The sequence below is a fragment of the Rattus norvegicus genome, chromosome 13 (assembly GCF_036323735.1).
Source record: "Rattus norvegicus strain BN/NHsdMcwi chromosome 13, GRCr8, whole genome shotgun sequence".
NCBI classification, from domain to species: Eukaryota; Metazoa; Chordata; class Mammalia; order Rodentia; family Muridae; genus Rattus; species Rattus norvegicus.
The window spans coordinates 93598278-93624286 of NC_086031.1; the positions used below are offsets into that span (position 1 = coordinate 93598278).

The 26009-nt window shown below is 43.2% G+C and overlaps 1 protein-coding gene across 5 annotated transcripts in view; it reads right to left on the reverse strand.

The window, feature by feature from the left end:
• The window catches only part of Smyd3 (SET and MYND domain containing 3), a 556948-nt gene that overhangs the window by 357004 nt on the left and 173935 nt on the right, over positions 1-26009 (reverse strand). The window contains exon 6 of one of the 5 annotated variants that reach the window (XM_063272547.1): positions 22648-25056. The exons of the other annotated variants lie outside the window; for them this stretch is intronic. Within the exon in view, the coding sequence (XP_063128617.1) occupies positions 24943-25056 (114 nt within the window). The 3' untranslated portion in view covers positions 22648-24942. Of the gene's footprint in view, positions 1-22647; positions 25057-26009 lie in introns of those variants that run through there. 5 annotated transcript variants of the gene reach the window in all.

The following is a 26009-nucleotide window of genomic DNA, read 5'->3' on the forward strand; positions in this document are numbered from 1 at the left end:
TGGGAAGGGCCAACGAACTGGAAGCTACCTAAATGAAGGTGATATGGAAAATACCACATCACAAGAGCATGAGCCATGGGAAAAGGCTAGCCACTGACACATTTATCAGGGACCCTTGTACAAAGACTAAAAGATGAAACAATATCCAAAGAAAAGATGTAGGGTGAAAACAAAGAGCAGGAAGAGGGAGAGGATCGGGAGGAGGAGGAAGAAGAAGAGGAGGAGGACAGGAGGAAGAGGAGGAGGGGAGGAGGAAAAAGAGGGGAAGGAGGAAGAGGAAGAGGAGGAAAAGGGGGGAGGGAAAGGGGGAGGGGAGGAGAAAGGGAGGGGGAGGAGATAAAGGAGGGAGAGGGGGAAGGGAGGAAGAAGAATAAGGGGAAGGGGAAGAAGAGGAGGAAGAAGGAGGAAGGGAGGAGGGAGGAGGAAGAAGAGGAGGAGAAGGAGAAGAAGGAGAAGGAGAAGAAGAAGAAGAAGAAGAAAAAAGACTGTATTGTCCACAAAGTAAAACAACTACAGGTGATGACCCATGTTTGGTTTTGTTTTCATTTGTAACCAGAAAAAAAAATTTAATCAAATCTGACCCTGTGAGAGAGGATTCATTTAATTTGCTTTTCTATTTGTGATCTGATTTTTTTCTCAGATCAGTACTTTTTGGTACTATCAGTTATTTAGACTCCAGTGTTCACAGGAATTACAAGAGTAGAGTAGGAAATGGACAGCTTTTTAGAGCTCAGAAAGCTATACATTTGGAGAAGTGTGGTTGGCAGATTGGTCTAGCTAGCTAAGACCTGCCACTGCCACAGCAGAAGGAAGTTCCAAAAACGGAAGAGTGACAGAAAGGATGAGCTTCTAATGGTCCTCGTGGGAGACAGGGTTGGGAACGGACAGGAAGCCTCTGGAAACAAGGCAGGAGGAAGAAGCTACCAGGGCAGGAGAAGCGATCCCCAGGCTGGCATCTGGTTGGCTGTTAAGACAAACAGCCTGTGGCTTTTGCCCTTACCTTATGGAGACACAACCGATGTGAACGATGCAGAGAGGAACCAAAGCAGATGCGACCTGAGGATCCTCTCCAGTTCAGAGAAACACCAAAATCTGACTTCATGGGAATCTGGTTATTTTATACAAGCTTAAAATGACCTGCCAGGCCAAACCCCGGCAAAATGTTCACTATTTTTAAAGTTAAAGATGAAAATGTGAAACTCCAAGCATCGTTTGCATCCTGGCCTGGGAAGAGATAAAAATCAGGCCGGCCTTGGCTTCTCCCTTTCCAAGAGGAAAATGGCAGACTCTGCAGTACAGCCACACCTTTACCTTTCCTGAGAGGAAAAGGCCTTAGTGGCTCAGCAGCGTCCTGCCGAGCTTCACTGGCAATTTACGTCTTGAAGCTGTGCAGATGTTCTCAGACTGGCGAGGTTTGCAAGTGTATGCGTGTGCGTGCATGCATGCTTCTTCTACCCAAGGGAAATATGGACGCTAGAGAGAGAGATGGATTTACCAGCTCCCAGCTGCAACGGCTTGGTGACGACGCCCAAAGTATTTCAGTTCTCATCGACTATGCTAATTTATCTTTCCAGAGGAGATAATAATAAAATCAACATCAGAGCGGTATAGAGGAGCTTGACCCTCGAAGAAGGGCACACACCAGTGCCCAGGACACCCTGGAAACACAATCAGCCCTTGGAATCCATGAAGCTGACACAGACAGCAAGATGTCATAGTGCTCGGTATCTTGGATAAACAGCATAGCTTTTCCAGACAACCTTATACACATCCTGCCATGCACACTGAACCTAGGCTTCACCTATGATGCCTAAGACAATGCAAACAATGAACAAACAGAAGTTACAGCATATCGATTATAGAAGAGGGTCTGGACCTGCACAACTTACAAAAATGACCTTCATGCTGCGGCAAGGTAAGCCACAGAAACAAAAGGTTAGCTATTTAACAAACTGTGGCTGCCACTGTTGTTATCTTACAGACTACAGGGATGGGTGGAGGAAGGACCAGAAAACTGGTCTTTTCAAACACTAGTGAGTGCCAGTGTAGTTACATAATTAAGTCTAGTTAATGGCTGTGAATGTGGTAAAAGTAAAAAAACTGCTGAAGGAGAAACTGTCAAAATTGTCAAAAATTCATATCAAGATGGCCTTAGAGAAAAAAAAGAAAGAAAGAAAAAGAAAGGAAGGAAGGAAGAAAGAAAGAAAGAAAGAAAGAAAGAAAGAAAGAAAGAAAAAATTTGGAGCAGAAAAGAAAATAAAAAATATATAATTTTTAAATAAGTATCTAAAAATTAAAATTTGTTCTTAAACATTTTAATTTGATTTAACATCTTCTCAGGGCATTGAATCTGAATTTTAAGAATAAAATGTTCTAACACTTGTTTTCTCTCTTGTTACATGAGAGTGGTCTCAATTTTGCCTCTTAGCCCAAGAAATAAAAAACAATCACAGTCTAGCTCTAGTGAAAAAGAATAAACAGAACAGGGCAGCTACATGCTGGAAAGAGAAAATGGCTGTAAGGTATGAGGGAGAAAAATACAAGAGAAATATGCAATTTAAGACATATTTTATTTATCTATTTAATGATTAAAAATTGTATTTATGACTGCAAAGCTTCTGTAAGGCAAAGGACACTGTGGTTAGGACAAAACGGCAACCAACAGATTGGGAAAAGATCTTTACCAATCCTACAACAGATAGAGGCCTTATATCCAAAATATACAAAGAACTCAAGAAGTTAGACCGCAGGGAGACAAATAACCCTATTAAAAAATGGGGTTCAGAGCTAAACAAAGAATTCACAGCTGAGGAATGCCGAATGGCTGAGAAACACCTAAAGAAATGTTCAACATCTTTAGTCATAAGGGAAATGCAAATCAAAACAACCCTGAGATTTCACCTCACACCAGTGAGAATGGCTAAGATCAAAAACTCAGGTGACAGTAAATGCTGGAGAGGATGCAGAGAAAGAGGAACACTCCTCCATTGTTGGTGGGATTGCAGACTGGTTCAACCATTCTGGAAATCAGTCTGGAGGTTCCTCAGAAAATTGGACATTGAACTGCCTGAGGATCCAGCTATACCTCTCTTGGGCATATACCCAAAAGATGCCCCAACATATAAAAAAGACACGTGCTCCACTATGTTCATCGCAGCCTTATTTATAATAGCCAGAAGCTGGAAAGAACCCAGATGCCCTTCAACAGAGTAATGGATACAGAAAATGTGGTACATCTACACAATGGAATATTACTCAGTTATCAAAAACAATGACTTTATGAAATTCGTAGGCAAATGGTTGGAACTGGAAAATATCATCCTGAGTGAGCTAACCCAATCACAGAAAGACATACATGGTATGCACTCATTGATAAGTGGCTATTAGCCCAAATGCTTGAATTACCCTAGAACAAATGATACTCAAGACGGATGATCAAAATGTGAATGCCTCACTCCTTCTTTAAAAGGGGAACAAGAATACCCTTGGCAGGGAAGAGAGAGGCAAAGATTAAAACAGAGACTGAAGGAACAACCATTCAGAGCCTGCCGCACATGTGGCCCATACATATACAGCCACCCAATTAGACAAGATGGATGAAGCAAAGAAGTGCAGACCGACAGGAGCCGGATGTAGATCGCTCCTGAGAGACACAGCCAGAATACAGCAAATACAGAGGCGAATGCCAGCAGCAAACCACTGAACTGAGAATAGGTCCCCTATTGAAGGAATCAGAGAAAGAACTGGAAGAGCTTGAAGGGGCTCGAGACCCCATATGTACAACAATGACAAGCAACCAGAGCTTCCAGGGACTAAGCCACTACCTAAAGACTATACATGGACTGACCCTGGACTCTGACCTCATAGGTAGCAATGAATATCCTAGTAAGAGCACCAGTGGAAGGGGAAGCCCTGAGTCCTGCTAAGACTGAACCCCCAGTGAACTAGACTGTTGGGGAGAGGGAGGCAATGGGGGGAGGGTTGGGAGGGGAACACCCATAAGGAAGGGGAGGGGAGGGGGATGTTTGCCCGGAAACCAGGAAAGGGAATAACACTCGAAATGTATATAAGAAATACTCAAGTTAATAAAAAAAATTGTATTTATGGGCTAAAGAGATGGCTCAGTGGGTAAGAGTACTTCTGCTTGCAGTGAGGACCCAGTTTAGATTCCCAGCATCTACATGACAGCTCACAAGCATTTGTAACTCCAGTTCTAGGGGATGTGACGCCCTCTTCTGACCTCCATGGGCACCAAGCATGCATATGGTGCACATATGTACATGCAGGCAAAACATTCATACATAAAATTAATATATTGCCCCCAAATTAACCCACCAAAATTATATTTGTGAGAAAAATACATACATATATATACATATACATATATATATAATAACATTTTCCCTGAAATCTAAAGTAAGAATCCATTTGCTTTTATTACTTTTTAAATATCTTGATAAATTGAGAGAATGGTTCAGTACTAGGATATTATCAATTACACACTTGGGAGAAGTCTGAGGTGTTCTTGGGGTGAGAAGGGGTGGGCTTGACTGAAGTAGGGGCCTGCACACACTAGGCAAGGGGCTCTAACAGGAGTCCATACACCTGGTCCTCTCTTTACTTTGTATTGTGAGACAGGGACTTACTAAGTTCCTTAAGCTAACCTTGCATGCCCTCTACCACCCTGACAGGCCAATGAACCTGCCATGCTCCTGCCACAGACCCTGAAGCATCTGGGATTGAGGGCTTGCTAAACCGTCCCATCTAAATCCAAGAGATTTCTAAAGTGCCTGAACATGCTAACAAAGTCAAGTTGAACTTAACTGACAAAGCAAACATCCTGTAACTTTCAGGTTTCCTATATGAACCATCCACGGCTGAACTGGCTCCCAGGAGGTGCCAGACACCCAAGACTTCCCAGATGACTCCCAGTTTACTCAATCATCTCCACAAGATGTTTTACTGGAAAAATGACTTTCTCTATAAACTTGTGCTATCGAAAGTCTTAATAGATTCCTAAGTGACCATATGGCCTGAAAACTTCCCGTATATGCATCTGTCTAGCACTTTAAAGAAATTATGAAGAGATTGTGGTTTTCTGGTAATAAGAAACTTTCAAAAGTTGCATTTTACGTCTGTGGGATGTGAATGATTTTAGAATGATACTTATCTTTACCCCTCATGGGCTCACTGAAAGCCTAGGTCTCCCTCTCTGCAAGCACTTTCACTGACATGGGAGATCTACTACGTGAGTTATTGTACACCAAAAAATTGGACAAGGGGCGTTCCAAGGGCCCAGGCCCTGTGACTAAGACTGAGACATAGTCACTGACTCGCTCCATGCAGGGCATTGTCAAGGATTTGATACTACTGCCTAGATGTCCAGACACTGCCGGGCCCAAGTGAATGGAAACAGACAGATGGCTATATACTCGCTGCACGCCACCGATGACTGAGTTTAATATTCTGTGTGTTTTAGACACTCTGAATCATGCCTTGTACTGTTTGAGTGGTTTGGTGAGAACTCCTCAAATATTCACTGTTCGTTACATTCTAAATACTTAGTTCCCAAATGAAAGTAAGAGCACTGCTAGGATCATATCACGGGTCACCTACACACACAGAAAACACGCATGCAGTAAGATGTTCTGCTGCATAGGCAACTGTCTGCCTCACACTGCAGCTCATGCAAAACGCACGTCACAGCCCTCTCTGAGTATCCGAGAACGCACGAACCAGGACCAACTTGTTTTTTTTTAAAGCTCATTATGATTCAAGCAAATTAATAATATCACACAGCATGTGTGATGGGACAACACCAAGCACGGAGAAACATTAAAACCCCTTTCCGCTGGAGCATAACTCATCCTGATCTTTACTACCGGATTCAAGTAAAGGTCAAACCATATATGATGATATGGATTCAGAAAATACATTACATCGCTGTTGAACATGGACTGAAATGAGGGTGCCTAATTTTAAAATGGAAGTAATTTTAAAATTATAAATAATGAAAAATGTCTTCATTATCGAATATAAGAAATAAAGCTTTACAATTGATCGCCAGCAACAATTTAGCTACCTTGCGTGCACATGCACATGCATACACACACACACACGCTTACCACTAATGCTTTTAGTGCGACATTAATGTTCTCCATATTCTTCAATATATATTCAGTGAATATCACTCGAGTCAGGGACCAAACAAGGTCAGAAATGGCTATGTGATAAATTACAAACCTTAACAACTTTTGAACAGGCTTAAATGTACGAGTCATCTAAAAGCCATTTAGCCTGACAGAGGAACGGTAACGAAGTAGACAAACTAATAAGAACCGTATATTAATCTGTCCTATCCCACGGTAAAAGGCCAACGTCTTAACAAGCACTAACTGAACGGGGATCCCAATCACACACAACTGGAGAGAGTAAAAAGAATTATCTTTTAAAGACTGTATAAGCAATGAATACTTGCTTATTTATGCCGATACTTGTATAAGCATACAAGTTTTTATTAATAACTTGATCAGAGTCACAGCACAGAGACCGCTGAAAAGCCGTTTTACCAGCTTTGATTGAAAACAACCACAGGGAGGGGAGCTCAGGGACGTGATGTGTTGGATCGCCAGTTGGTTTTTCAGAGGTAAGGACGGCTGAGGTGTCTACCTTCAGGATCTACCTGTATAAACATGGATGGAGGCCGATGGGATTTTACGTAATTATATTTCTTGAGGTGGCTGAGTCCCGTGAAGTGACTCTGCTCTTCAAGTTCCCCAAGAGACGGTCAGAGACCAAGTTCTGGGAGGAAGGTGAACCCATCTGATTCAATCAAATCAACGGCAATTCCAGCATGAAGAGGCTGGGGGGTCACCCTGCAGTGGGGGGGACACTGGCTGAACGCTTCGGCAAGTGGCTTCTCCGGGAATGACTTGAAACTGACAAGTGACATTGATAAAATCGTCACTAGCACATCTACTTCAGTATTTCTTAAGGATGGCTCTTCGGCCGTGAAAATGACATACCCAGGGAGCTCAGACACAATCTGATTTACCTTCCAGGTTGGGGACGAGAGGCTCACAAGGAAGGAGGCTGAGGAAGCTTTTAACAAAGTGCCCAGGAGAGGCCTGTGTGCCCCAAAAGCTCAGGAGAAGGCTTTTCTTCAGAAGGCGTCTACACTAACGCAATCGTCTCCTCACACTTAAATCCATACAATGATGAACTACCCAACAGGCACGGTACAGACACCAAACTATTAACAACACGGTGCTTTCAAATGTGCACTTGGGCTGGCAGTAAATGCATGTATGGGCATACGCGTGGACAAATGAACAGGAATAGACAGGACAATTAATGTTACTGGAAAATAAATAAAAACCTGGTTCTCTAAGAGTTGGTCCAACGAATCCGCTCATGACACTAAAAATCACCAAAGGGCACCAAGTCTCTCACTGTCTACATAGTTGTCCCATGTGATGTTAACTTCTCAAATACATATCAAAGGAGACCAAAGGGAAGGAGGAAGCATGGGGCTGATTCCAGGTTCTCCGAAACATCACAGCGCTGCACTGCTTTTTGTCATGCATGGTTGTGCTGGCAGACAGCACCACCTTCCCTGGTACTTCTGCTGCAAAAGGCGTTGCTTAGCAACAGCAATCAATGCTGGGTTTCCCCTTCACCATTTTCCAGAGGATTGAAACACCGCTCCAAGGTACTATTTGCAAGCACCTTCTGTTTGATTGACCACACACACTTGTTAATATTTCTCTTCGTTTAAAGAAAAGACAAAACAAAACTGAACTAAGAACCCTAGCGTGGACAGTTGAAGAAAGTCTAGAACAGCACAGGGTGCTCTAGGATGTGTTTGATGAAGGAAAATTCTGACAGTTCATTGACTTTATCTGCAAGATACTCTTTCATTCTGCCATTTTTAGAGCTGATTTCTGCTATCTCCAGGGAGATAAAAGCTGGCTGTTAGCATGAATTATCATTATAAATGCAAATTTACCAGGGAGTTCCATGAAACACAAAAGGCAAATGATTTTCAGAAACATGTTTAATACCCACCACATGTCTTCGGTAATGTTCCTGTGTTAGCTACAGTCTTACCATTACTAAAGCTTCTCAATAATGCAATGACTCCAGTGATGTCACAAAATGTAATCGGAAAGACGGAAAACATTTAAAATATAAATGTCGATGGTAAAATCACACAGAAAGTAGAATATTCACTCAGTGATGAAAGGGAAGGGAAACTGAATGGGGGAGGCAGATGGTAGTGTTTAAATAAGGTATGACAATATGTCTTCATAATCAATGCTTCACTCATAAATGAGTGAAATACAAGAACTTGAAAGTGTGTGCCTCAGTTCCTTCTCCCATCACTGTAGGATCTCCACTTGCTGACAGGTCCGGAACACAGTCCCTTGTGGCAGGAAGTCACGACTGCAGAGGCCTGGAGCGCCGGCCCCTCTTGGCTTCCTTTCTGTGCTTGCCCCAGGAAATGACATCATACCACCACAGGAAGATCTTCTCTTCTCATTTCACCCAACCAGAGATTATTATTCAGCGAGACAAATGGATAACTTTTAATCCTTTGTGAATATCATGACGTAAAGAAACTGGATCCTAAGGTGAATAAAGTTGAAAGCAAATAACATTTATTTGCACTTACATGTGTCAGCTGGAAGGAAAAGAGGAAGGAAGGGAGGGAGGGAAGGAGGAAGGAGGGAGGAGGGAGGGAGGGAGGGGGAGACAGGAAGGGAAGGGGAAGGAATTAGGAAAGAAAAGGAAAAGAAGGAGGGAGAGAGAGGAAGGAGAGATGGAGGGAGGGAGGGTGGAAATCTTATAACTAACAAAAGAGACAGAAATGATGGTTGCCCAGAGGAGGAGCAAACCAAGGAGACTATAATGGGCAATATTTAACTATATATTTCAAACAGCTACTGGAGAAGGTCTCAAATGACAAAGAATGCCACAAGAAAATGGCAAAGGCTTGAAGTGACAACTATAGTAAAAACCCTGATCTAAATCTTGCATATTATAAACTGGAAGAGAGATCACACTGTCGTCCTTAAATATTTACAATTATAATATTTCAATTAAAAAATGAGTTAATGGGTCAGAAGAGATGACTGGGTGGGTAAACGGCTTGTTACATAAGTATGAAGGCCAGAGTTCTGATCCACAACACCAACATAAATGTCAGGTACGTGTGGAAGCCCAACTGTTATCCCAGAATTTGGGCAACAGAAATGGGGCCTCCCTAGAGCGAGTTGGCTAGCTTGACTTGCCAAATCAGTGAGTTCTGGGCTCAGGTAAAAGACCCTGTCCCAATACATAGGTGGGAAGCAACTGAGAATGGCACTCAATATCAACCCCTGGCTTCCACACATATGTACGCCCATGTCAAAGTGTAACCACACACCAGTCATGACCACACACATACAGTCACGCATGTACACACGTGCAACAACAACAAGTTCATAGCTGAAGAAATAGGTCAACGGTAGAACATTTGCCTAACAGAAAGGAAGTGTTGGATGTTATTTCTAGTGTAGTGAATAAACAAATGTACAAATGCATACATAAACAAAATGCCGTCACATATTCCAAAGAAAGCAATTAAGGCTACTGAACGAGATCGGCCATTTTGAAGATGCTGGGTGATAGTAAACAAACACATGTCAAAGGACACCATAGGTGTCTTGGGTTTTGCTTTTGGGTTTTGTTTTATTTTGTTTTTTATTGTGGTGATAAGATACCATGAGCAAGGCAACTTATGAAAGTATTTAACTGGGCTTCTGGTTCCAAGGGTTACAGTTTAGGGTGGCAGAAGTGGGCAGCTGGAGCAGCAAGTGAGAGTTCACTCTTGATCCAGAGAAAGAATACTGGGAACGGCTGGAGCCTAGCCTTTTAAAACCTTAAAGTCTGCACCCAGTGACATACCTCCAATGAGGCCACACCTCCAACTCCTTCCCAAACACTTCCACCAAGTGGGGACCAAGTATTCAAACATGTAAACCTATGAAAGTCATTCTTATCCGAAGCACTGCTACAGACAAACAGAAACAAACAGCTGATCTTGGGCCCTGAGCCTCCTCATAGGCTGAACAAGGTCAATAGGTCCATCAACCTCCTGACTTGGTCCCCAGCCTGCATGATACAATGTACATAAAGACCAGGACCGAGACCCTTGCCCAAGGGCCAAGATGAGTCACACACAGATGTAGTCCATGGAGCCCATCTACTGCAGCTGGTACTCTTCCCATGATGCCTAGGATCGTCTCAATGGCCGCCAGCTTTGCATAAACCACAGCTCTGACACAGCGTATGAATAAAAAACGCTGCACCCAATCCTGCTTATTTTTCTCACCAAACACAGTAATTCATTTCTTTCACGAGAACATTCTAGATCCTGTTTATCTTCTGACGTACCACCTTCTGACCTGGCTCCTGGAACCAGCCTGTAGGTGATGCAAATCAACAAAAGCTTTGTGCTCATACCAGCAGCGGAAGACAGCCAAGGTTTAATCTTTCACTCACTGTTTCTCAATCCATCAAACTTTTGTTTCTCCTTCTCCTGAGAAGCGACAGTGTTAGTCTAATGGAAGGACAGTCATCACAACACCAAGATGTGAGGGTAACAAGGCTGAAAAAGACAAGGGGCCGATCTTGAAATCCATTTTATTTCTCATCCTAGACCTCAAATCAAAAAGAAATACCCCTATTTTTAAAAGATGTATCTCATATAAGAACATATTAATGACACTATAGAAGGGCATACATATTCAATTATCTATGCCATCTTCCCACTATGGATTAAACTTAAATTCATAGATATGGTTCACTTCCTTTCTTTTTAAAAATATTTTCGTATCTCCTAAATGCTTTGGGTGTTTTTTTCCTCATTCAAATTAAGATGCAATGTTTTACCAGTTACCACAAAAGCTATATGCATGTGGGAAAGGAGCTTATGATAACCTGTGCAATTACTCATTGCTACATAGCACACCCAAGCAGCATCTGAAAAAGCGGCTTCATTACCGGTGGAGATTGGGACAGTAAGAAAATGGTTTCCCAAGCCCAGCACTAGATACATCTTTGTTTGCACGGTCTATGTGTATTGTCATGGGACAGGTGCAGGAAAATATAAAACATAAATATTTAAAATACGACTGAGCTACTGGGAAGTCAATGACAAAGAAAAATATCATTGCAGGGTTTCGTGCACATATTTAAATACATAAATTACTTTGAGATTATCAAAAAGGCCTACCGTTTCGTTTTTTTTTTTCCATTCTGCACTTATTGTTATGCTACTGCATTAAATTTTTTTTAATTAGGAATAATTTGTAAAATGTCACACAATAGTAAATCCATCAGTGCTCTAAAGGAAGCCATCAGTAATGAGTGGAAACAGTTTTGCATTTAAGAGAAAAATCTTGATCCTTTTGATTTCACCCATCACTCAGTCTAGACTTTCAGCCTTATCCTCACACAATCAAGACCCAACGAAATTCCATCATTTCCCTACCTCCCCCCAACCTTCCCATGCACACTATCCACCCTAGCTTTTCACTGGAGACAACTGACTAACCTGAGGGACCCCCCCCCCAGCTTCAAGCTTGACAACGTGTGTTTTAACACCAGAGAGAATGCCTAGATTTTGCCCAGAATGGGAGGTCTGAAAACAAATCCCCACATGAAATGAGGACACACAGAGCCTACATTTAGTGAAACTGAGCAACTGTCAGCTAGAATCCCAATCCAACATAAGGACCCAGGATAGTTAATGCTCTGTCGCCCAAAACGATGAGCAGCAAACTCGACCAGGATAAACTCTGGTCTGGAAAGCACGGGCAGCGATGAGGAAGAATGAACTGCATCCAGATGCTTCATCATGGAAGAAAAACATCTCAAGGTGCTGGACCAAAACCAAACAAAATGGCTGAGGGGGACTAAGCTGGCTCAATTTACATAAAATTACAACCATACCAAAGCAAACCGAATACCTATGCCAATTCACAGGTGAAAAACTGCACAGAAAACCGAAGAATGAAACTCAGAGCAGTGGTGATCACTAGACAGAAACGAAGAAAAGGGATGTAAATGTGGAAATGCTGCATCTGGAGGACGGCGGGCGGCACAGACGCTTTTACCAGCTGTCTGTATGCGTAACCTGGAGTGAAGGCAGTGTTCAGTGTGTTGCAAGATTTAAACAAAAGTTTGGTTTGTTTGTCTCCCCACACACACAAAAGGAGTTACACTCATGGGGTATGCTAATGGTAGCCATGACGTCACCCAAGTACTGCAACAGCACACACGTGTCAGAAAGAGAAATCACACATGTCGGGAACATCACAGAAAACACCGATGGGCTTCAAATAATGGAGGGTGAAAAGGGGTGAGGGGCCGGTCACCTCAATCAGCCTCCATCCCAGAGGGAACCATCAGACATTCTCAGATTCCCAGTGTCATGTTTATCTATAAAGAAAGCTAAGCTTCAGCTAAGAAAGTGGTGCGTGCGTGTGTGTGTGTGTGTGTGTGTGTGTGTGTGTGTGTGTGTGTGTGCGCGCGCGCGCGCCTCTCACCAGCACTGGGTCTGTAAGCACAATTTCTGGCATCAATGTCCTCAGCTTTCCCGGTCCTGAACTCTGAATGTCCCCTAGCGGATACCCATATAGAGTAACTAGCTCTAATCTGAAATGCTTGAGGCTAGAATTCTCTCATATTTGGGAATTTTTCAGATTTGGAGATTTTCCCCCAGGGTTGTATATATTCAATCCAAAAATTTGAAATCTCAGGACCAGATGGGGTGATACACACTTACAATGCCATGGCTGATGCAAAAAGATTGCCACAAGTTTGAGGCCAGCCTGGGCTATATAGAAAATCCTTAGACCAATATGGATGGATGGATGGATGGATGGATGGATGGATGGATGGATGGATGGATGGATGGATGGATGCACTGACGGACGGGTAGACAGGTAGACAGACAGACAGACAGAGATAAAGAAATATCTGAAGTACTTCAAAATATGAATCTTTAAATCTCTTCGAGTATTCAGGAAGTCCTAGGCTTCAGGGGATTTTGAATTTGAGAAGTTCAACCTGTACCTACTTCAACATCTGTCATCTAAGCTTCCACTGCTACTCTGTCTCACCATTCACAACAGAGGCTGCTCTGCTGTTGTGACTGTTGTGATGTCTGGGCTGACGGCAGAACAGATGGGCAGGTCTGCTGCACGGTGAATATTTGCCAACAATCGGAAGGGTGTAAAAGTAAATCTCAGAGAAAGCCAAACCCAGACACAAGGAGCCTAACAAATAATTCAAACATTCACTGCTGGAGAGAGAATTGCCACAGCTTCATAGTGTGAATTCAGAACTACTCAGAAAAATGAAAGCTGACCAAAACAATACGCCGTTGATGTTAATTCCTACTCATAATAAATCATACTGGGATTGGAATGTGACTCAGGACTGTGCTCACACTTCTCTGATTCTCCATTTTAGACAAGCACAAATTATTGGTTTGCATTATCGAGCCTGTCATGGAGAAAGACTGCAATACAGACCCCATGTAGTAAGAAATAAGCAAAATTCAGAAATCGAATTTGGGGTTTGGACCACTGTGCCTTATGAGAGGCACATTTTTTTTTTTTGAGCAAATTCCTGGATTTCAAAGTTTCCATCTCATTTGTAAATAGAATCTTTAAAAAAAATTGATTGACAACGTTCCTATGAGAATTCTATGAAATCTACAAAAAAGAGTTCTCAAAAAAGAATATTAATCAAATAGCAGGTTCTTAATGGCTGTGAGTCTGCTTAATTAATCATTACTCAAGCGTGACTCAGATTTAGGGTCAAGTTTACAACCTGGACATCTACGGGCTACAAAACTCTAGGCTGTGTACAGTCACACTCAGGCAACAGGGCGCCCCGGAAGAAGGCGATGTAACGTGTGCTGTGTTATCTACATTGGAAGGAAAGTTTCCCTGCAGTGATGAGCATAGCTGTGAGGTTGAACCAGACATGCTTTAACATCTAATCTGAGAGCTCCTGCCTGTGTTTCTCCACTACATGGTTAAATCGTATACTTCATGTTGCTGGCTGTCACTTAGCACTCACCCCCTCCCTGCCTTTTTCTTTTTTCTTATTGCTGATATTATAATTTAATTATATCCATTTAGGTCTCCCCCTTCCTCCCTACAGACCCTCACATGTATACTACCGTGCTCATGACCCCTTTTTCATTAATTGTTGTTAAATGCACATGTGTGTGTGTATATATATGGACACATATATATACATGCATGTATCCCTAAACATAATGCTCAGTTTTTATGTTCCTTGTATGTAGGTTATTAGGGCTGACCATTTGGTACTAGAGACCAACTGGTGTGGTCTTCCCGAGGGAAGACTATTTCTCTTGCTCTCAGCATTCCTTATTTCCATGTAGTTCTGTATGTAGGCTTTGTGTGGCTTCATGGGTTTCCCACATCCAGTTTGACATATCTACTGCTGTTGATCTTGCTTGGTTGGCTCACGGTTAGGCAGCCATGTTGGTGAGGCTTGATGGGTGTGGCCTCGGACACTCCTACGAGACACACTCTCACAGAGAGAGAGTCCTGGTCCTCTCGCTCCTGCAGTCTTTCCATCCCCTCTTCCACTACGCTCCCTTGGCCTGAGGCGAGAGAGTTGCTCAGTAGAGGAATGCATTGGAACTGGGCTCCACAACTCTACACCTCTCGCTGGCTGTGTTGCTGGCTCCCTTTGCCTAACACGACTGCTTTGTAAGACTCTGCCCTGTGGTTTCTAACAACAATAAAAAGACACAGAGCTCTCAGCCCTCTACCCACCTTCTGTGGTTTTGGGAAGAGGAAGAGAACAGGAGTGGGCAGAAGAGAGAGTCTCTTGCAGCCAAGACACTGGCCATGGGAAATCACCACAGTCCAGTGGGGCAGGTGGATGGCGGACTGTGGCAGGGAAGTGAAGGTGGGGAGTTCTCGGGTCAATTACACAGACCCAGATCCTGAACAACCTCAGGCCCTTCAAATCGACACGAATTAGTTCCCTCTCTCTGCATCTCCTCCCTGAGGAGGCATACCCATTTTAAGGTATTTGTTTTGTGGGAGAACAGAAGAAGGAACCCAGTCACAGAACATCAGTGGCCTTTGCTTCTCTGACAGACCTGCCAATCTTACCTGCATGTCACTTTACAGGCTATGGGCTCAGAGGGTCACTTAGCTGTTTCTTCTGAGGTGACACACAGAGCTGGGGGCAGGGATGGGGGCAGAATTTTCCTTTAGAAATACAAAAACTCCAGCAATTTTAACATATTAGAATAGCTGGATACTATAATTTCATTTGGATGAATTCAATCATATCATAACATTCAGTTTGAGTAGTTTCGCAAAATTAGTTTTGATTGTAATCTGTAATTTTATTTTGGTTTTTACATCCCATCTGTGAGAGGATTTAAAACATCTTATTTTTATCATTTTATCATCCTTTCAAAGACCTATTGTTAATAACACAGGATCTTTTCGTACACAGCTACCAGAATGTACACGACAGAGCTCTCTTCTCACAGTGCTGAGATAGAATAATCACGTCAACAAATACACAAGCAGCACTTTAAAAGTAAAATAACTTAGTTCTTTAAAAGAATAAGAAAGAGACACAATGGGATCTTTCTGGGACCTTCATACCCAAGCTTCCCAAGTAGAAGAACCAGAAATTCCAAGGGACCTGTTTTGAAAATGAAAGCTGAATACAGAAGGGCCAGGTGGAAGTCCAACATAGCTTAAGTTGGTGATGGCATGAGAAGAAGTAAGGCAGAGAACGGCCAGTGCTGAAGAAGTGGGGAGCTCACATTTTATTCTCAGTGTAAGGGAGAATAAAGAAACTAAGGAAAGCAGAGGTGTGACCAAATTCACACTCCAAAAGATCCAATAGTGTCCCCCCCCCCTGAAAACCCAGCACAGCAGGAAATGGGGAGAAGGAAAAACTGGTGGGTTCCTGTCCTATCAAGGGACTGATGAGGCTACTTTAGATGGTGGTGGTGACATAAAGGTTGCGGTCATCTTTGACATTAATAGAAATGCCAATTTCTCTTTGGTTTAGTACCTGTGACCCTTTTCTTTCCAGTCTAATCAAGAGATTAAAGGATGGGTTGGAGCCACACGATTGTGGTGGTTTGAATGAGAAGAGGCTCACATGTTTCACTGTCTAGTTCTTGGTTGGTACTGTTTAGGAAGGATTAGGAGGTGTGGTACTAGGTGTGGGCTTTGAGGTTTCAAAAGTCCATGCCAGGCCCTACCTCACTCTCTTTGCCTGCACATTTCTTACAGAGCAGGTGTGAACTCTCATAGGCTGCCCCAGCACCATGACAGTCTTCCCTCTGCCATGCTTCGGCAGACACTGATCTTCAGGACACCCCCTGAGGCTGTGAAGAGGGTCAAATTAAATGCTTTTTTTCAAAAGAGGTACCGTGGTCACGGTGCCTCTTCACAGTAATAGAACGGTGACTAGAACAACTATATTCCTTGCTTTCATAAACAGGTACACATTAGCAGGATTGGATACATATTACAAGACAAGAAGGAAAGGGATGCCTCGTAGGAAAAAAAAAACAGATTTAAGGTTCCAGATAGTAGGAAGTGAAAGAGTTAGAAGATGCTATTCTGAATACTTCTAGTAACAAGAACAGTCTGTAACCCAGTCTTTTCACACAGTATGTCGATGACATCTTTATCTACTCTTCTCCACACACTGGCTTTCAATTTGGTCTTAAGAGTTTGCTCCTGGGCTGGGGAGATGGCTCAGCGGTTAAGAGCACTGACTGCTCTTCCAGAGGTCCTGAGTTCAATTCCCAGCAACCACATGGTGGCTCACAACCATCTGTAATGGGATCCGATCCCCTCTTCTGGTGTATCTGAAGACAGCTACAGTGTACTTATATAAGAAATAAATCTAAAAAAAAAAAAAAAAGAGTTTGCTCCCTCCTAAAATGAACAGCAGTGAATGTGCTATCCTAATCAAACTGTAAGTGCAGTTCCCATCACTGCGTGTGTGGTCTGGTCACTGACCAGATAGAGGACAAAGAAGGAGCAGATAACTTATGGAAACCCGGTAGCTTAGCTGTCCCATGTTAACCCTTAGCTCCTAAATGAATCATAAGTGAATCCTACAGCCTTTTCATTAACGAGATATAATGCCTGCCCTCCCAGTTAGCATCCTGGGGAAAAAAATTAATTCGAAAGAATGAAAGACTTTTCTTCTATTTACATCAAGACAAGCTAGTGATGAATTTGCACACTATGCATTTATTTAATTTAGATGAGAATTGGAGTGTATTTTCATCTATGACTATTACAAAGTAGCTATAGACTATGAAAAATAGCCACTGAAGGATACATTTTGTCTGACACTATATGTATCCAATTAAGCCATTAAGGGTCTTTACACAAACCCTATCCTGAAGCAGCTGTGTCCCTTTGTGGGTTCATGTACAGGCTAAGACAACGAATCTCTGGTGTGCCCAGTCTTTTCAACTATGGATTATTTAGAATAGAATGGGTAGGCAAGAATGTTTCCTTCTATGGTGGCATTGTTTCAATTTTTAGTTTATATTTTTTCCAGTGTAAGTGTGTGTGCTGTGCACAGGTGTTGTGGATTTTGGTCTATCGCTTGTGTTATGTTAATTGGGTTCCTATGTAAGATCGTATAGTAACTAAAGTTGCCGGCAGCCAATGGCTGGGCAAGAAGACAGAAACGGGACTTTAGGGTTCGAAGGTGAGGGGACCTAGAGAGGAAGAAGGATTTAGAACTGCCGTCCCAGGAAAGGAGTAAGGTCCAGGCCTGAGAGGTGCGGAAGAGAGAGCATAGCAACCGTGTAAGAGCCAGGGAAGAACGGCCCCACCCCACGCCCCACTGGGTCTAGTTAAACCCAGTTTATTTAGTAACGAATTGGGAAGACTGGAGGGGAGGTGTTAGCCACATGGAGGTTTTGGAGTGGCCCAACCATTGAGCTGTTTAAGGCATATTAAAATATAAGGCTCTGAAAGAGAGAGAGAGACAGAGAGACAGAGACAGAGACGGAGACAAAGACAGACAGACAGACAGACAGACAGACAGACAGACAGACAGAGTCTTTTATTCAGGAACACTGAATATGGATGGATCGTGAGGAACAGGCTGCCACAGCTGCCAGGTGGACTTGAGCAGGATTATTTGGCGACTATAACACACACGTGTGCACAGGCAAGCAAACACCCTCCTAAAGACGGAACCCGCTGCATGCTAGGCAACTGTCTACTTCTGAGGTAGATGTCCAGCCATCCATCAATCTCCTATTTCTTTGTCAATTTTGATAACATGGTTTTATCGAGTTCCTCAGGCTGGTCTCAATCTTCCTGTCTCAGCCTCTTGAGATTGTAGGCATTTGCCACTATGTTTAGCCAGTTTTAATTTTTAATCTGCTGTATATGAGCATGGGGTGCTATGAAAATGCTGTCCAGAAAGCCGCTTTCGCGACCACAGCACAGTCGGTACTAGCACCAGGAGTGGGTGTGCGAGAGAGGACAGAGGATTCCTGCTCGAGGGAAGCGTAACGTACCAAATGCACCCCTGCCACTGTCACACCGCAGAGACAAGTCCGCACACAATAGCTATAAGCTGCACGCCAAAAATCAATTTCTGGTTATTACTAAAATGTACACGCGCCCTGGCATTGAGACACAGAGAACAGAAATCATTGCATTCTTTAAGACTGGAGTGAGGGGATCAAGACAGGATCATGAGCTGCTCCCCGGTGTACGGAGATGACATCCCGCACATATCAAAGCGGCCTTCGTCGTCTGGAACCTCAGTTGCTCATCAGATATACCGCTGGACACCCTCGGCATGAGCTGAATGACAATTGCTGCTTAGGATACAAATCTATACAGATTACACCCTGGGTCTAAGGCCATCAACCTGCCACTGCAAATCAGTTTCTTCAAAAGGAAGGATAAGACTGATGTTTATTCTGTGTTAAGGAGAGGGGGGAGAGAAATCCAATAGAGAAAGGAAAAATGACATTAAAATCCTTACACCTTGACTTAGTTTTTCCTTGGAAGCGCTGAGCAGGTTTTATTGAATTTGACCTAATTTTGCTCTGGCAACGGTTCTATCACCGAGACGTTCTAGAAGAAACAGTATTTGTGTAATGGTTCTTCTTCTAGCACTTTGTCTCGGGGATTGGACCAAAAGCCACAGTTTTTAGTGCCAATGAGAATATGAACACACACACACACACACACACACACACACACACACACACACACCACGTACAAATTCACACACACACAGGATTAGGTGGTATCTTTACAATAAATCCAAAGTGCTTTCCTTTGTGACATGGAGCCTACTCGGTGGTTAGAGGGTTAATGAATGAAATGGATCACTAGACTGAAAATAAAAATCACTATTAAAAGGAAAAAGCAACATCAAGAGAATTAGGTGGCACATAACACTGTAACCACTGAGAATTCTCAACAGTAAAATAAAGGCCTGTAGCCCCTGCGTTTTCATTAGTTTTCCAGCGACACTGGATGCAGCGTGAATTCTAATGAAGAGAAAGCAGCAGCAGGCCCTTTAGAGAACGCATACGGAACAGAAAGAAGCACTCCCATTCACGTGGACACAGACACTGGCCAGTCCGTGCCACCGTGCCCTATGAACTTTAGGAACCCTAAGGTATGTCATATGGGAAAATAGGTCATTAACCTGCATGATAAGAAGGGCTGGATAGCTAACAGAGGAAGCCGTGGGATGGCATAAAAATACAAACCAGAATATAGAATGACATAAATCAGTTAAAATGTCTGTAACAAGCCTTCATAACGACGTGACTTGAAACTAGGAAATGCTTCATATGGTTCGTTTCAACAGAGGTGAAGCCTTTAGGGAAAACCCAGGATGCCATTCCAGTTCAACAGGAGGGAGCAACGTGGACAGACAAACAGAAAACGATGGCAGGATATTGAGACACATCTCACAACGTAGCCAATTTTCTTTGTATTCAATTTCTAACTTCTTAGTGTCAAAACGGTAGGTCTTCTGGACAACTTAGGTTGGGAAGAGAAAACAAAACAGACAAAAAGCCATGAGCATCTTACCAATGGACCTGCCCTAAATAAATAGGAGTAGAAAGAAGACAGGCGAGAACCTGGCTTTACCCGTTGCAATTTCGGTGTCTTACTCAAGATGCTAATTTCTGCCATAGTAACCCTAAATTCAAACCTTTCTGGTCCCCCAGAACTGAAGAATTGTTCTCAGTTTCCACTAGAGAGCATTGCCGTCTAGCCATACAATGCGGTCAATCCCATGTTTATAAGAGAAGTTGGCATTAGAAAACTCAACCCCAGTGCTCAATTCCTTGGGTGCACAGACATCAATATTAGATTTGGGGGAGTGCCAGGAGATATCCAACCAGAGACACCCCACCTGTGGTCTGCTTGTCCATCGTTCTGTCCCAGGCTGTCAACTAGAGTTTCTCTCCTAAGAAGCTGTTAACTACTTAAATGGGAGGATTCTGGGAAAGAGGGCTTGGGTGACTCGCTCCACAGCTATGTAATCCAGAACAAGAGAACCAACACAACGGTAGCTTAACAAGAGTTGAAATTTCTTATTTAATTTGATAAGGTTAAGTTTTAATCACCACATGGTTTTTGGCCATAATACTGGAATGGCAGCAAGGTATAAAATATCTCACCATGACAGAAAGCCCTACTCTGCAGACTAGAGGAGAGGCTTCTCAGAATTGGATATATGCACTTCTAAGAATTCCAGGAATATAAAATCTTGCCCTGCAAGGGCACATGATACACAGTATCCAAGTCCTGTCCAAGACCTTAATCAAGACCGCAAAGGTTATAATGAAGATATCGGGGCCATTAAAAGGTGTTACATCCTTGATAAAGAAATACTGCTGAAGACCATGGTTGTGGTTACAGTAAATGACTGCAGCCGAGACTGCATGACTGCTCTTTAATGGTGGATCCCTTGTTGAGCATAAACGAAGACCTACGCTCAATCCCCAACGCTGGACAGTAATAACAACAACCACAGGACAACAGCAAACCACACACATGCTTTTCAAATTAAAAGTGAAGTGAAAAATTGAAAGAATGTGAAAGTATCTAGACATTACAGGCCATTTAGAAATATAGCAAGACCTTCCTTGCCATTGTATGGACCTGGAATATCCTCCTCAAAGCCCCTGTATCATAGGAATGGTGCTCAATCTGAGACACACTGCTGGGTAACAGACAAGTGGGAGCACAGCAATGGGTGGAGGGCTCTTAGGGTGTTGGGGTATGTCCTCAAAAGCGGCTGTGAGAGCCTAGTATCTTCCTCTTCCTCTTTTTGTTCCTTGGCAGCCATGGGGGTAAGCAGTTTTTCCTCACCACTAAACCTCCTTTGTGCATTCATTGTCTCTTCAAAACCTACAAGTAATGAGACCAGTCAGCAAGACGACTCAACAGGCAAAGAAAGGCCCTTGCCATCAAGTCTGACAACCTGAGTTCAGCCTCCAGGACCCATAGGATAGGAGAGAACCAACTCCCCAAGCTGTCCTCTAACCGCCACATGTGCACACATACACAAAATAAAATAACATAGAGTAAAAAGAATTTAAAACAATGAGACAAACTGATCATGGACCAAAGTCTCCGAAGGTCTGAAACAACATCAGCCTTTTGTCTTTATAAACAGATTGTCTAGGGGTATTTGTTACAGCAACAGAAAGCTGAAAGGCTGGCAGGAACTAGAAATAAAGGCAGCAAGGGCTGGTACCAGGACCTCAGGCTCCCTAAGGTGTGTCCCTGATCCTCCACCCTGCTGGGCTGCCCTCAGCTGCTACCACCTCTCAACAAAAGCCACCAAGTTAATGTCAAGAAAAGAATATATCACCTATAAACCAGGGAGGTTGTCACATTAGCTCAACGTCCTCCCAGTATTTATCAACTGTGTGTGAATTCGACCTTGGAACAGAAGCATGAACACACACGGAGGAAAAATGGTTTTCGTCAAACACATTGATTTTTATTGCGCCCCTGCAGTAGCCGGAAGAACTCAGCCCCAGCCCCATCGCCATCTCGGTCCATATGAAAGTCCAGGCCATTCCTAGGGCAATGGGGACGGGCCCTCTTGAACACGTTCCTCTCCGCCCTGAGATAAAATGACCACCCTAACATGTGCTTCGGTATCTGATCGGTGGGTGCTGCTGTGCGTCTGTCGACGGCTGGGGTTGTCTGCTTACGTCTGCTCTCACTCCTGTAACGTGACCTATTTAAGGCCACAGACGCGTGCTCCCCATCTTTGCTGCCTGCTGTGTCTGCTCAGGCACAGTAACCCTATGGGTGCCCAGGTAGCAGGTACACTATAGGAGCGTAAGTGCAGGAAGGCTCTCCCATCCTTCTGGAGAGCACTACTGGTACAAGAATGCATCACTGTGGAAACAGAAGGGAATTACTTGGTGGAAGGAATGGAGGCCTGGGTCAAAGGTGAGGGCAGTAAGACAGGAAGAGTGTGAGTAAAAGCAGAGTGAAATTATGCATATGGAATCACTTTGCATGCGTGTGTGCATGCACACACACACACACACACACACACACACACACACACACACGGTGTCAGAGATCCTAGATGAAGAAGTAGTTCACTTGGGAAAGTACTTGCCATACAAGCAAAAAACATTACAGATCCCACATACAAAAGCTAGGTACAAAGGCACACACTTGAAATCCTAGCCCTGGAGAAACATACAAGTGAATCCCAGAGCTTGCTGGCCTGCCAGACTAACCTAATTGATGGCCTCTAGGTCACTGAGACGCACTTTCTGAAAAAAATAGGATAGGTGTTGTTCCTGAGGAGCAAAAGCCAACGCTGTCCTCTGTTCCCATATGCACATGCAGACGTGTGCACATGTACCTCGGCTCAGATGTACATGTACACACAAATCCATACACAGACATGTGAACACACCGAAGAGTAACTACTATTTAACTAACTAATTAGTTAATTAATTAGGGGTTTTTAGAGTCATCAAAAACAGATATTTTGTCCCTGAAGGTAAGTTTCTGCCAGTTTGTCAGGCTAATCACTCCTTCCTTCTCTTTGCTCTGAATGTCCTCCTTTTTACAGACATTTATTAAATTTAATAATTATAAAAGCTTTTTTGATTTGTTTATCCTATCTTGTGTTGTCTTGAGTGTTTTGCCTCCATGTATGTCTGTGTGCCATGTGTGTGCCTAGCACCCACAGAGTCAGAAGAAGATTGTGGATCTCCTGGGACTGGAGTTACAGACAGTTGTGAGCCATCATGGGGGTGCTGGGAACCGAACCCATATCCTCTGGAAGAGTATCCAATAGTCTTAACCACTAGGCTATCTCTGCAGTCCCCAAACTGACTCTTTTTTCAATGCCATCAGACCTATACTATTCATAGAACGGAGGCCACTTTTAGGCTTTCTCACACGAATACATAGAAGCAAAGAGAATTTTAAGCTCAGTTAGACCACACCGTCCATGTGACAGCTGGTTTGGATCACTAGAGATCTTGGTTTCTGTGCACACGCACATGTCTCTTTAGTATTTTTCCTCCAAGAGTATAAGAAAACTATAACAGAATAATTGTGACCTGATAAAGAAGCCCTTCAGATTTTGTAAATTTTCCTTAAAACTAGGTAAAACAAACACATATTTCTTAATGGTTTTGGTTTGGGGGATGGGGGTTATTTTGCTTTGCTGGAAATACAACACATTTTTTAAAGGTACAAGCTAAAGCCAACCGGTCAGGTTGATCAGATCTGAAAACCCGTTGGGATTCAACACATTCCTAGGAGTAGCGTCACACTCTATACACATGTGTGTTTTTGTGGTCAGATTTATAACACATGTCCCCGTGACCACACACTCAATACATCAGGGCAAACGTTACCTAGCCCAACACTTTAGAACCAGGATTGATACAGATTTAAAACAAAACAAAACAAAACAAAACAAAAAAGGAAGGAAAGAAGGGAGGGAGGGAGAGGGGAAAGAAGGAAGGAAGGAATCCTACTGAAATAGAACCTGCTAATTTGATTTAAATCATTTTTTTAAGTATTTCATTATCTCCTCACACCTGGGAACAGTGTCACAAAGCACAGCTCTCTTTGTATTTGATTCTTTAAGGAGTCCATATGCAGCTGCACGCGGCCCACCTTTTACTCTCCTGAGCGGCCCCGCTTCAAAAGCACACCCAGACTAATCTTCACACTTCAAGTTTTATATTCTGAAATGCTGACTAAGCCACTGGAGAGAATGGGGCTTTTGGTGATGAGACTGAAAAAGATCCCTTGTCTTCAGGACTGCTTTCCCCGTTTGTTTTGGGAAATGCTGCCTTATAAATAGGATGTGACGCATGCAAAACGGAAAACTGAGAGCATCCCTGGTACACACTGTCATCACTTCGGGTGGCGCTTTGAAACACGTTATTATGAACGGCAAAGCGGTTTCCCCGCCGCCCATGACATGTAGCACACTAATTCGGTTTGACGAGGGGAGATATAGTACCACTGTGCTGTAACACATAAAGCCCCCAGCCTGAGAGCGGGCCTTCTGCACATCCATGTCATTAATCTTTCTGCTTTGTCCATTCCAGCACCACAGAGAGAAGACAGGAAGAACTCCGAATATTGCTCTCGTTGAGCGTTCTAGTGTTGACTGCTACCTACTACAAAAGCCCAAATCTTCTTTCAACGGTTTTCCACAGGGGAGAAAGCCCCGGGACTATCAGAAGTTGGACTTATGTAGACTACGGCTCCCCGTTAGCCCTGAAAAATTCTGAATGCATAGACAAATGATACCTCAGTGATATTCAAAATGCCAAGGTTTCAGTTTTCTTTAATTCTGCTGCCGGGATGGACATCTGTGTGTGCTCATCTCTGGGTGCCAGTCTGCCTCTCCGGCATCGCTGACTAACGCTTCTCTTGTCTTCATACACTTCTCTCTCCATTCCTGTCAAACCCAAGAAGCCTGAATAAAGTTCCTGATGGAATTTGGCAGCTTCCAACTTTTCTTTGTCCTTCTAGTTTTATCTCCAAAGAAAATACAGCTTGAAAGGTAAGTATAAAAACTGGGAACAAAAGTATTTTGGAATATGCTAGAATAAAATATACAGGGACATAGAGAAAAGACCCTGGGAAACTCGTCACACTCCAACAGCATTCTGGAGAATGTAGCTGGTCCACAGGTTTTGGCTAAGGGGATTTCTTTGGCCCTATAAAATGTTCTCAGTCTAGCATACTAGTTTCTATTGATTTGAAGCTAGCCAGAATTGGTTTCTAAAACTTCCAAAACAAAGTCTCTTCATTAGCATACCACATTGAGAAAGTGGCCTCAGCTCCTGTGTTTGGAGAGTGGAGGAACCGCTCCCTGCTGGTGAGGTAGTTTGAGGTTAAAGGTCATGGTACCAAGGTGGGCAATTACCAACCCAGGAACATAGTTTGCCTCTGACTTTCTGAGCTTAATGTAAGACAGATCATGGCACATTGACGTTTGCTAAGTCTGAGCTATATATCTCAATTCCAAAGATAGGCAACTTACCTTCCAATCAGAACTCATGGACACAAGACTCGAGGTTGACTGCAGCCATAGCACGCCATGGCCCAGATAGACTCGACATCTTTTTTTATTTTTAATTGAAGCTTCCTCATGGCTTCAGTAAGACTTTTCATGTAAACTAGGATATATTCTCCCGGACTGCCAGCAGTCGCTTTCCTGCTTTGTTTTATACATAGGTCATGGATTTTTGTAGATGAGCCCGTAACAGATTTACACATGGAAAGTTATACATACCAGAGGCCTGCTTAATGAACCCATTACTGAACCATCCCACAAGGGAAGGAAGGAAGGAGAAAGGGAAAGGTTAAGAAAGAGGGAGGCATAGAAACACACACACACACACACAC